This window comes from Mustela nigripes, chromosome 10 (genome assembly GCF_022355385.1).
Source record: "Mustela nigripes isolate SB6536 chromosome 10, MUSNIG.SB6536, whole genome shotgun sequence".
NCBI classification, from domain to species: domain Eukaryota; kingdom Metazoa; phylum Chordata; class Mammalia; order Carnivora; family Mustelidae; genus Mustela; species Mustela nigripes.
In genome coordinates, this window is record NC_081566.1 from 55692363 (window position 1) to 55706274 (window position 13912).

Sequence of the window (13912 nt, forward strand, 5' to 3'; positions counted from 1 at the left end):
CTTCTCCTCATTCATGCTCTCTCTCACTGTCTCTCTCTCAAGTAAATAAATAAAATCTTTAAAAAAAAAAAAAAGTAAATAAAATCTTAAAAAAAAACCCACATATACTCGAAATTACTCCTTAAAATATACAACCACCAATGTTAATATGCACATATAAACGCAAATATTATTCAGTAAAGCAAGAATACAATAGAGTCATTCTGTATCAAAAATATATACATTCTGTTCTGCTATACTTATTTTTGATAACCTGAATAGACTCATTCATGCCTAGTAAACAGGGAAACACTATTAAAGGTATTAGGGTAACACTGAAAAATCACACCACCTTGTGGTGGTTTCTGCCAGTATGTTAATGTTTGATGTCAAAGAAGCATACGGGGGAAAAAGCTTTCTCACAATTAAAAGAGAAAGCTTTAGAAGTGTCCTCCTTGGGGTACCCAGGTGGCTCAGTCAGTTAAGCAGCTGCCTTCAGCTCAGCTCATGATCCCAGGATTCAGGGATCAAGGCCCATGCCAGGCTTCATGCTCTCGGGAAGTCTGCATTATCTGCGCCCCCACCCCCTATGCCTGCACTCTCTTCCTCAAATAAATAAAATCTTAAAAAAAAAAATGAGGAGCAGCTTCCTTGAGTGAAGGTGGTACTTTAAAAACACTGTTTACCATAACATTAAGCCATCTAATGAAGGTACAAGTTCAGATGAAGGAATTTCAAAGAGCTAGCCTCCTGGGCTTTAAAAAAAAAAAAAAAAAGATGAGGTGGGATCCACACTGAGTCAGACTCTAGCTCTGATGGTACTGCTCTCTATTAGAGGAAAACACCCTCAAAGACCTACATATCAAAGTAAGGCTTAAGGCTGCCAGGCAGTGTTGGACACCAATGCTAGTCAAGTGCATTTGAACTTTTCTTAGGATTTGTGCAGGTTCCAAAATATATCCACAAACTTTCTAACACTCTGTCCATCAAGAGGTGGGGTCTATACCCCCCACTTGAATCTGGGCAAGATTATGAGTGCTTGGACCAAGTACATGGCAGAAATGACACTATGTGAGATTTTAAACACCTTTTAAAACATAAAAGGTGGGGCGCCTGGGTGGCTCAGTGGGTTAAAGCCTCTGCCTTCGGCTCAGGTCATGATCCCGGGGTCCTGGGATGAGCCCCGCATCGGGCTCTTCACTTGGTGGAGAGCCTGCTTCCCCGCCCCCTCTCTCTGCCTCTCTGCCTGCTTGTGATCTGTCAAATAAATAAATAAAATCTAAAAAAAACAAAAACAAAAACATAAAAGGCAATGCTGCTTCCACCATGTCTACCAGCCACTCACTTCTGGAGCCCTGAGTTGTCCTACGAAGTTTCACTACCCTGACACTATCACACTAAAGAGGTCACTTGTAGCTACTTTGTGCGACATTTCCCCTTTCCTAGCCAACAGTCAGCATCAACTGCCACCCGTGAGAGTGAGCCACCATGGATGTCCAGCGAGGCCTCTGATGACTGCCAACCAGCCAACAGCTGACTGAAGCTATAGGAGACGCACAGGTTCTTAGCGTTTTGCCCCAAGCCTATTTTTCCTAATAAACCAGCCCTGTCATTCTTAGTATGCTGCTTTACAGAACAAAGTTTCTCAAGAATACACAAATTTCTGAAGCCAGTATTACACTCTATGTTAACTAACTAGGATTTAAATAAAAATTTGAAAATAAATAAAGAAACTTACAGTGTTACACTAGCATCTTTACAGCATACGTAAAATTTTACTGGGGGACACTGGGACCAACAGGAGCCTCGGTAGCCACATTCCCCACGTCACTCTTATTTCATCACATATACTGGCAGTTCTCAAGGTGTGGCATACAGAACCCAGAGGATTTCTGAGATCCTTTCAAAGGAGGTCTGTAAGGCCACAGCTATTTTCTAATCCACTAAGACATAATCTGTCATTTTGAGTCAGTCTTTCATGAGTACACAGTGCAATTTTTTTGAGGCGACTAAGTCAGATCTTAAAGAGATATTTAAAAGTGCAAAACCACAGCATTCTTCTAACTCAAACTTTTAAAAAATAGTTATTTTTCATAAAACATATTTATATAAATATAATTGGGTTCATTATTGCCATTTTAAAACAAATTGGTAAGGGTGTGGGGGTGGCTTAAGTTTTAAGTCTAAGTTGTTTAACTCTTGATTTTGGCTCAGGTTACGATCTCAGGGTTGTGAGATCAAGTCCTTCATCGGACTCCATGCCTGGCATGGAGCCTGCTAAAGACACTCTCCCTCTCCTGCCCCTGGCTTGTGTACGTGAATTTCTTTCTCTCTCACCCTCTCTCTTAAAAAGTAGATAGATAAATAAGTAAAATAAAACTTAATTCTTGGGCGTCTGGGTGGCTCAGTGGGTTAAGCCGCTGCCTTCGGCTCAGGTCATGATCTCAGGGTCCTGGGATCGAGTCCCGCATCAGGCTCTCTGCTCAGCAACGAGCCTGCTTCCCTCTCTCTCTCTCTGCCTGCCTCTCAGTGTACTTGTGATTTCTCTCTGTCAAATAAATAAATAAAATCTTAAAAAAAAAAAAACAACAACTTAATTCTTAATCCTTAATTTAAAAACTTGTCAGTTTCAACTCTTAGTATACCAAGTACTGATAAATATAACCCACATATAAAAAAAGGTTCCTCAATCATTTTTAAGAGGATACAGGCTCTTGGGGCATCTGGGTGCTTCAGTGGGTTAAAGCACCTGTCTTCAGCCCGGATCCTGGCATAGAGCCCCAGGTCTGGCTCTCTGCTCAGCGGGGAGCCTGCTTACCCCCACTCCATGCCCTGCCTGCCTCTCTGCCTACTTGTGATCTCTGTCAAATTAATAAATAAAATCTTAAAAAAAAAAAAAAAAAAAAAGAGTATACAGGGCCTTGAGACTAAAAAGTTTAAGAACTGCTCTATTTAAATTCTTTTCTTCCTTTAATTTTCTTTTGTCAGAGACCACACAGTATTTAATGTGTGTAAATTAAAAGCTCAAGTTATGACATTCCCATTGTAAAAAGAGTTTTAAACTCGTATCTAATAAAGTTATGTGTTTCTATCTTCCCTAGCTCAGGTTATTTTTTATTCACCTATTCAATCACACAAAATTAGGACTTACTACATTACTTATTCTACTTCCTGAACTCATGTCCTACTTTGTACCTTCCCTTCCCTCATCCTCTGGATTCCTAATCACTTAACACATCTTCTAATCCTACTTCCCAGCCACCTGCCAAGATGTCCCTGCAGACCCAACACCCAGGGATCCCAACCCATGCATCAAGGTGCTCCAGGGTGCCACAGGAAATTCACAGGGGCACTATAAAATATTTTAAGTATTTGAAGTAAACAGCAACATGTCCAACATCTGTCAAATACTACATGTACTACAAGCTCAAGTTGGCTCAATAACATCAGAGCATGTTACATTCCTTTCAGTGATGTCCTACCTTTGTAAAACTAAAATTTCCACAGCTGCTAAGTTAAAATCAAACACCACAGGAAAATCACTATGGAACAGGAAGTTAGCACTGTAGTATCCAAGGCGAATATAAGATTCAGGAAAGAAATAAAGTATTATTTTTTCTTTTAATCAGTGTATCACTTTTAGAATGAAATAATTAAAATATTTAAATTTGAGAACACAATCTTTTAAGAATAAAATTTCTCTTTTATTCCACTTACATCTATTATTTCTTCAAGTAACTACATAAGAAACATTTATCTCTTTGAACTTAACAAAGAGAACTATTAGAATTTCACTTAGCCTGTGGGTACCATGAAGAAAGATTCTAAATCCTGGGGTAAAAAGATGGTTGATTAGAGACATATCCACAGAAGTCAACGTTTACCTCATTTTTTGTTGTTTCTACCTTGGTCTTTTCCCTTGACCCAGATGTTGGCATTTCCTTTGTATGTCCATCAGGAATATAGATCAAAACACATGGGGCTTCTTTGCAGCTATATGGGCTAAAGAGAAAACGGAGGGCCAAAAAAGGTTTAGAACAAAATTATGTGACAGTAATTCAAACTGAATTCCTAGATTAAGTCACTGGCATCATGTTAATGCTTCTTGAAGTATAAACAGTCCATTCTCTTATTATTCAAATCAGAAGCTCTTCAGTGAAGTTTAAAAACAATGGATACATAAATAAAAATTCACAGTGCTAATTATAACCTTCCAGTTTAAGATCTTTTATAGATATAAACAGGCTAACTCTAGGACAAAAGTTCAGCTCCTCTGCCTGCCAGCAGAAATGGCACTAGTGGGTGCTCATTCTTGACCGAAAGACAAATGCATCTCCATACAACACCTAATATGCTTGTGAACAGAAAAATTTCCGTAAAACATTTAAAAGAATTTCTCAATTTTTAAAAGTAATCAGCAAAATCCACTGCCACCAAGGCTACTGATAAGCATAGGACTTCTTCAAATTTTGTAGTAAAAGCTCAAGTGAAAATATAAAGAGAAGAATTCAGTACATCTCTTCAATATTTTTGATAGCTTTACTGAGATGACGATTTTCCTCTAAAAGTATCTGCTACGTTATTTATATTCTATAATGCATCTAATGAAAATATACTATAAAAAGGTAATAGTAACAATTTTTACCCAACGATATATTGGAATTTCTCTTTATACTTGAGACTACATGAAGATGAATTACAAGATGGTTTAATTTTAGAAATCAATAATTTGTTATTATTATGCTGTTTCAGAGTTACTGCTTGTTACCTTAAGGTCTGAAATATTAAATATAAAAGGCAAATATCAAACTGAATAGAGAATTATCAGGTAGAGTATTTTAGTAGAAATTCAATATTTAAAATCTTACTACTGTAAGAATGTTAAGCATTTTCATTTAAATGCTCATTGACATTTACTTACCTAACAGGTTCATATGGCTGATCACATATGAAGAATCCTCTTCTCTGGAGTTGTATAATGTCTCCTTTTTTCAAATCCTTAAGGCAGGGATCCCCCAGCATTAGTTCTTCATGCTATAAAGATGACAGAAAACCAAAATACAACTTCTTAGAAATCAGAGCACTGAAAACAACTCTAAAATAGAAGTTGTTTTTCCAGAAGGCGGACTATCCTTAATTTAAAGAGATATGTTAAAAACTTTACTACTTAAGCAGATACAGTGAAACAATAAAGAAGTAAACAATTACATATTGTATTTTTTTAAAACTTAAAACTGATGAACCGATGAATTAACTTTTAATTAGGGAAACCTTTTAATCAACTTGATTAGTATCCCTGCATACTTAAGTAAGTTTCCCACCATAAATTCCACCATGAGCGGCAGTGAGGAAAGCACAGACAGACCTAGCTGTAAGGCACAGCAGCACGGCACTTAAGCATAAGCAAGTTCTTTAACCTCGCTGTGCTTCAACTCTTACCTTCCATAAAACAGAAACAGCACTCTTTTATATCTTTTCATTTTAACAGATCTTTTACAGATCTTTTCCATTTTACTTGAAAACCAAATACTCAAAAGTAATTTTAAAAATTCTAAAAAAAAGTTTATATAACAAGGAAAAAGAAACATGGTGTCTTTCAGGAGACTACCTTACTGTTCTTGTTCACATACTGCTTAAAGTCCTCATCTTTCCCCAGCACCGGCTTGGTGATCAAGTGCTCGTAGGTGACACAGATTGCAGGAATAGGAAGGGCACGTGCAGTCTCTGCAAGCCATGTGATCTTCGTGGTTTTCTTGTAGTCTTTGTTCTCCAAATTCAACTTTGCATCAAGAGATACAATTTTTCCATCTGCACTTCTAGATATAAGATTGAAAAGTGTTAAGAGAAAACCATAACTGTCATAAATGCATTATTTTGTCCTGTACCTATAATAAATGGCTAGGAATCTTCTTTGGAAAAATGCCAAACCAAACATTTGAGCTTCTAGTATGTTCCAGACAAATACTGGTTAAGAGACGAATAAAATAAAATCTGCTAGGGAGCAGATGCACACTCGTCTGATGAAAAACATGAGCATATCTACAAATTTTAAAGTCATCTGCATTAAACATTAAAAAATATAAAGTACCATATTTTAAAACATTTAACAATTACTTGAAATCATACGTAATGACTGGACAATTCAGATTTCAGAGTTTACATAAATTTTATTAGCATACTATGTTCCATTTATGTAATCTTAAGAATAAGTGTAGCACACTGTAGTAACTAGAAAGCACGTATTCATCACAAAATAATTTTAAAACAGATTTTAGGATAAAGAATGTTATGTATACAAAATCTGTCCAAAGGATCCCTTGCCCAGCAACTGTACAATGAGAATCAGATGACAAGACAACTGTAAGCATGAGAACTATTTTTTTTTACATCTAGACACAGTAATTTTCAGTATCACAAGCAAAACACCCCAATACCCAATTAGTAAACTGGACACACATGGAAAAGAAACCTGTTGTGCGTCCAGAATTAGCAGTTTCTATCCCTGAGCAGATTTACTGGTGGGAAAATGAATGAGACTAAATCTGGTAATTTTTAATAAGTGAATAAACTAAGAATTCCCTTCCATATTTATTAAAAAACAGACAAAAAGTTCTTACTTATTTATTTTAGTAATGTTGATGTTGCCCCAATTTATAAAGGTAACCATCTCCCCCTCCGACAAGGTCTCTGCATCAGCACCTTCAATGAAAACTTTAGGACTGTACCACACTGGCTTCAAGCCAACATCAGGATTCTGATTGATTAAAAAAGAAAAAAGAAGAAGAGTGTTGACTGAAACAACTTATTGAACCCAGCATGCAAATTTAATATTCATTCATTTAATTCTTTAATCAAACATGCTGAATCCCAGCCACATGGCAGTAATGCTAATGGGAGTCAGACAAAGTCCCTACAATTACTACCAGCCTAAAATTCTTTGTTTTCAGAGCTAAGACAGTTATCATTTGTTTTTGCTGTTCCTCCAACCAGAATCTACTTTGCAGTCCTCAGAATGTCACTAGTGCTTGGCAACAAAGGAGAAAATGGAGTCACTTCTGATCAGTGGCTACAGAACATTACAGGACAACAGATGTCACCACAGCAGGAAAATTTGTGGACCTTTCATATCTTAGATGACAAATTAAAAGAGTATCATATTTGTATAGATAGATAAATTTTCTGTCTTTTCAGTATGTATTATAAAAGAAGGAAAAAGATTTGGAGAATAAAAAGAATGGTGTGTTAACTCTCAGTTTTTGTTTAACAGACTTCAAAAGGAGAAAAGTCTAAGATTTTTGGAAATAAATATTACACAGCATGTATTTAGTAATTACTCAATAAATGTACCAATGTATTTGAGAAAAATCAGGATGCTGTATTGACTTACATTCTGCTGAGCTCAGAGAATGGTAACAGGCTAAGATTTAGTGAGGAAAATGATACCTAAGATTCCACAGATCGCACTGAGCACACCACTCATCATTTAAAGAGTGTCTCCAAATGAATAATAAACTTATCCTTTATTATGTGTAACTATTAACTATGCTATCTGAACACAACTACCATTTTAACAAATAAGTGCCTTAGGACATTTTCTCACCACTCAAATTTCAAAGCATTCAGTAAGCTTCACAATTAAGCTAACTGTAGTCAGTGACATGATACACAGAGAGCACCATCGCCTGGTTGAACCAATCAGATGTAAGATAAAGGCAAAGTCAAATCTATCACAAACATCTACTCTTTCCAAATCTTATTAGGAGTCGCCCTAAAATAACTCAAATCTTTAAAGTTAAAAATAGCCACTGCGATGTAGAAAGACAATCATATAAGGCTCCAACTCAGATGCCTATTATTTTATATGTGAGTTAGCCTGTGTATATAACAGTTCTGAGTACATTAGGCTATTGTATGAGTGAGTCAGTCTATGCATCTCCATTATACAATGAAGGTATTTATAGACAACCCACAAAACTTGAATAAAAGGATCTATTTTTGCTGCAAGGCTGTCAAGCAAGCAGTCATAACGAAGACAACAATCATGGTTTAACTAAGAGGAACTCCCTGCTACTTGTATCTAAGATTTATATTCTGAATTCAGATGGACAGAGTTCATTCTCACTTCACTGACATTCTCTAAAACAGACTAAATGCCAGTGTGATAGATTCTGAATGAAAACTGTGACTCAAAGGGCACCTGGCTGGCTCAACTGGTAGAGCACACGACTCTTGATCTCAGGGTCATGAGTCCGAGCCCCAAACTAGGCATGGAGCCTACTTTAAAAAAAAGAAAAACTGTGATTCAATATTACTAGGTCTAATGTTTGGGCTTAAAGACAAAGGTACCAATGAATAACTAGTTAACAGAGAACACACCTCAGCTTCCCTATAAAGACAACAGCCTAAATTATGGTATGATCTTCCAGTAGGACTCCAAGAAAAGGTGAACTTCTATTATATACTTATATACTCTCTCTACAGAACAACAACAACAAAGGCACAGAGTGGAAAAGTTCTGAGATGTGTTTTGGATTATTACTAAAATAAATTTCCTCAGCAAAAAACCCACAAAAACATTTACTTCAATTAGTATCAAATCGGACAAATAGTATTGAATAGAAAATGATCTCAAAACCATGCAACAGCTGCCCCCAAGCCACATTTTCCCTTTTCTTATCCTGCTCCTTCTGAGAATAACATTGGTGAAAGTGCAGGGTGACCTTTGGGTGTTTGGCTACTTCTTTCATCTCCTCCTGAGCCTCAGGGATATTCACAGGAACCACATCTTTCTTCAGTAATGCAACATATCGTGGCGCCACCGGGTCAATAACCTGCAACAAATGCAACCTCGTGTTAAAACATCCAGATATTTTTAAAACTTCATAAATAAAATAAATGATAGCACAGGAATACTAACTGGCTTTCTTTGTTACTGCATTTACTAATTTTTTGTTTTACCTGCTAAATCTCCTCTAATATTTAACTGTCCGGTGGAAAAAAAGGAAACAATCATAATTGAAAGCTACATAAAATTCAGAGTTCCTTCTCAAGAATAAGTCCTGACAGGTGAAAAGAAACCAATTAGTTAAAGCAAAATATTACCTTTGAAAATAACTTATAATTCTGTTATTAGAAGATGAGGAAAAATCATCCTGCGGGGTCATGTATCAATCCTATGGGTAAGTGTTATATGTCCTTTTGTATTACTGGAAAAATCCGTTTTCAAAGAATATAGGTATTGTATCTTAGTATCAGTTTTAATCAGTGTTAGGCAACACATCACAATCAAAAGCAAAACATTATTAGGTCACTATAATAAGGCAATTCTACAAACTCAATAGTATAAACAAGACATTTCTGCTGGTCTGCAAGCTACATATACAGGGACCACTGTGTTCCCAGTACTGAGCCAGGGCCGGGCACACACAGGTAATCAACAGACATTTGCGGATTCACTGGATGAATGGTTCTACTCGCTGTGCTCTGACCTAACTCCACCTCCAAAACAGCAATAGCATGCCCTTCTGGATCGGATGTATTTTCCTCACTTCACTGTTCAATTTAAAATGATCCATGGTGACCACACAAAACAGCAGTGTGTAGACACTAAATAAAGCATATGGAAGAAAAACGTAGATAGAGGCGTATGTACAGAGTGAGGCGCTAAGGAGGATGTAGGAAATAGAGGGTACGCTAACCGAACTTGGCCGTGTTTGTTTTGTATTATTCTGTTGTTGTTACCACTGGGGTTATTTTAAAAGAATAATATGAAAATTCTCAGTGACTCAGAGGGTCACTCATAAAAGCCTGAAAAGCTCTTTAACTCCCTAACTCCCCGTGTCTGCTACTCCTCCTGGCTTCTGGTTCATGTTGGTAGTAAATCACGACCAGCCTCTCTCTAGATCATCATTCCATTCCTTCCTTCCTTGAGTTAGCTTAAAGATCATCCTTACTAGTTAAAGATTCCTCCTTTTAGCTTCAACTGGGCTAAAATGATTGAAGACTTAATTTGCGATTCCTCGGTTCAGTACTTAAGCCAGGAAGATATAGTTTCTTTAAAGAAAGCTACAACTAGACAAGCCGGCCTGGGAAACCTCTTCCAGGTCACTGCAGCTCAGCCTCCTCACCTGACAAGAGCCGGAGAAGATGGTTTCTCACACCTGACTATTTACAATCATCACTTACTGGGTGGCTAGCTCAGATTCTCAGGCCACTTAACCATACAGGACAATGAATGTGATAGTCTGAAGTAAAGGCTAAAGAAATCTATTTTTAACAAGCATTCCATAGGATAGTCAGGGACAGTGAAATCTAAGAAATCTTGGATTAAAAGATTTTAAGTTGTTCAGCTCTAAATTATACAATTCTAAAAATTTCTGGATCAAATTACTCTGAAGTGTCCCAGGGATTTCAAGGAGTTCCCCTGGCAGACACCACCAAGTGGGGGAAAGACAGGCCTGGGACTGTGGAGAAGAATCCAGAACCCTTAACACACTTCCACCAGAAAAGCTACCCTTTTATTTACTGGGGTTTACTTGAAAATTTTTCATTTGGAAACTTTCCTTTTTGGGGATCAAAGAGAGAAGTCTCTACCTACTTTAAATTTACTAGGTAGGGGCAGAGGCAAGGGAGTTGGGATGAGGTTTGGGGGGGAAACTATGATATTTACATACTACTGAAACACTAACATAGCTTTAAAAATTATAGCAATAAAGGAAGGTTGATGTAAGCAAGTATTACTGTAAAATGAACACCTTAAAGCCATGACTTTTCTGCCTTGGCTAAAGAGTTCAGATCCTAATATTTACACTTACATACAACCAAAAAAAAAATTATGTTAATACAGAGTAAGCTAGTGAAATGTCTCCTATCAGTATTACGGTAGATTATATGTAATAAACTAGGTAACTTTTATTTAATTATGATTCAGAAAAATTATGTATTAATTTCTCACCAATATGAAAAGCCAGGCTAAGAAATTATGGATTATAGAATTTTCAGGAGGATATTGAGATGATTACTCACCCCACATCTCACTGTCCCCTTCATCCATTTCTCCCCTTTTCTCAGCCATATACACTATGCTCTGCAAATAAAGCTCTTTCTCCAAAGGAACATGTACTTAAAGAGTTCCAGCTAATCCAGTTACCCCTCTAGTCCTTTAGCAGAAGATGCTTTAACAAAAATGCTAAGTTACTAAGAACGGGAGAGTGTCCACAGAATAACATTTTATCTCTGTCCTTAATGACTGCCTCACCGAGCCATGGTGTTAAATTTAGTTCAGTGATGTCTCACTTACATTTTATTCACAGAGCTTGGAAAGAAAGAGTGAGCTACAAAATAACAAAGCAGTAATCTGACTGAATGGTACATGAACCCGAAATATGAGATCTGCACCTCAAGGGGCAGAAAGGGTGGCAAAGGGAAGGAAGTGGAGGAGGTGAGGAAAGCCGCAACAGAAACGCAAAGGTCCGTCACCAGAATAACATCATTTTTACTACCCAGCAAAATGTGTTAACTGGGGGCCCCTGGGTGGCTCAGTGGGTTAAGCCGCTGCCTTCGGCTCAGGTCATGATCTCAGGGTCCTGGGATCAAGTCCCGCATCAGGCTCTCTGCTCAGCAGGGAGCCTGCTTCCCTCTCTCTGTCTGTGTGCCTCTCCATCATCTACTTGTGATTTCTCTCGTCAAATAAATACATAAAATCTTTAAAAAAAAAAAAAAAGTTTTAACTGTGCTGTTTTCAACAGGATGCTTACTGATTAGAGGTCCCACAGACGTATGGATAAACAAAGCAGCCTGAAGAATACTCATCTACTTTCATTCCCTCCTGTATCCCCATTAAAAAAACATAAAGGATTGGGGCACCTGGGTGGCTCAGTCAGTTAAGCATCCACCTTCAGCTCAGATCATGATCCCGGGCTCCTGGGATCGAGCCCTGCATTGGGCTCCTTGCTTGAAGGGAACCTGCTTCTCCCTCTCCTCCCCGCTTAGTGCTCGCGCGCTCTCTCTCTCTCTCAAATAAATGAAATCTTAAAAAAAGGGGAAAGATTTAAAGAAAAGGATTTTTTGGTGTTGCTGTTGAAAAGTACAAACCCCGAAAACTAGTGTAATCAAAGAGGAGCTAACAACAAAATTCTGTGATCTGAAAACCATACAGAAACATCCCCTCTCTGTTCATAAATGAGGCACTGCCACTTCCCACCCCCACTACAGAAGGAAGTCACTCTGCAAGGAGGAGGGTGCCTAGATCCTGGCAAGTACCAGGAGGAGTTGAAGGAGAGGGTACCGCACAAAATTAAGTGAATGCATGATACTACACAGAAAGGCCCTCGGTCCTCTTCCGTTCAGCTCCAAAGCTCTGACAGCTAAGCCTTCACACTGCAGGCAGGTAATTAAAAGAAACTTCCTTGGAAAAACTGCCAATTCCAAGAGATAAGAGATAAAGTTACTAACACAGAGATGCTCCAACTAACTGACTCAGCAAGGTCATCCTACAGTGAGGCTCAGCTGACAAGTCCAACTCTTTGTTTTGGGCCTGCTAACTGCTCCTTTAGTCCTCCATGTTAAACATGAGCAGATATTCAAGATTATCCAGACCTCTGAGATGTCTTTAACATGCTTTTAATATGAAACAGAAAGCCAAAATAATCCGCAGGAAAGCGAGATCACAAGAAGAATTTCTACTAATGTCAGTATTCGAAGCATGAAACAGGAACAAGAACAAGAACTTTTTTTTAAATCAGAGAACAGAAACAAAATCTTGGAAACATGATATATAAATGAAAAACTCAACAGGAGGTCGGGAAGATACAGCTGAGTCAATCCAGCACAAAGCAAAGCCAAAAGATGAGATAGAAAAAAAGAGAGAAGAGAAACCTGGAGGACCAGTCCAGGAGGCCCAACATCTGCTTACGAGTTCCAGGGAGAACACAAGGCAGAGAACAAATAAAGGATTCAAGACAATTTCCCAGAACGAGTTTCCACACTGGAAGCCACCTGTTTTTCTGACGGATAAAGATGAAAACAGAGCCCCGCCATACCTCCTCATGAAATTTCAGAATGAAAAAGGTCATATACAAGGTCTCAAAAATCTTCATCCCTTGCCCCCTTCTCAGGGAGCTACCAAAGGACAGAGCAGAGCAAAGCAAGAGGAACATAAAAAGATACAAGAGTTCCAAGAACCAGGCGATCGATCCATCACAGAACAAAAGCACAGGAAACCCCAGAATGATGGCCGAGCACGGAAGACTGCTGAGCCTCCGCAGCAGCGCGGAGCAGGGCAGAAGGCTCTAGCAGAGCCGTCTCCATGACGGAACTGAAAGAACGCTGAGGCACAAGAACACCTTGGTAGGAAACTCAGACAATTCAAAGAGGACAGACATAGAAAATGAAACAAACGAGGGAAAACAATAATTAACTACAAGAAAACCAAGAGGGTCTGAGAAAAAGTAAGAGACTCATGTCCCCTCTTTTCATTGTGAGTCAGAGGAGGATGCCTAAAACTTAAATAAAAAATAAGAAATAGCAACACACACATTATTTAGAGATACAGGCAATAAAAACACCAAAACACTGATCTAAAAGAGCTGAAAGTGTTTCTCTGGGGTGGGGGCGTGAAGGAAGAAGAGAGGGAACTGTGCTCCTCACCTTAACAGACCTACAGAACTGACCGTGGTGAAATAGAATCATGTATTTGAACTAAGTGCACATGTAGAACTTTATTAAAACTTAAAACCTTTAAAATTTGGGTTATTAATGAAAAGTACACCAAATTAACCTTGCCTGTAAATTCTACTTGTATTTATTATTAGTAACTGCAGCAACAGAAAGAGCCAATTAATTCCTTTATGTATCAAAAACACACGACACTAAATAAAACAAGTTCAAGACACATGCGAGACAAGCAAGTCTTTCTTGAAGCAAGGCATCAGCA

At 38.0% G+C, this 13912-nt stretch overlaps 1 protein-coding gene across 2 annotated transcripts in view; it reads right to left on the reverse strand.

The window, feature by feature from the left end:
- Nucleotides 1–13912, reverse strand: part of EPRS1 (glutamyl-prolyl-tRNA synthetase 1) — a 65510-nt gene that overhangs the window by 29049 nt on the left and 22549 nt on the right. For both annotated transcript variants that reach the window (XM_059413359.1, XM_059413358.1), the window contains 5 exons: nucleotides 8700–8810; nucleotides 6597–6733; nucleotides 5588–5795; nucleotides 4901–5013; nucleotides 3864–3981 (listed from right to left, as the gene is read on the reverse strand). In XM_059413359.1, coding sequence (XP_059269342.1) covers nucleotides 3864–3981; nucleotides 4901–5013; nucleotides 5588–5795; nucleotides 6597–6733; nucleotides 8700–8810 — 687 coding nt within the window. The remainder of the gene's footprint in view (nucleotides 1–3863; nucleotides 3982–4900; nucleotides 5014–5587; nucleotides 5796–6596; nucleotides 6734–8699; nucleotides 8811–13912) is intronic.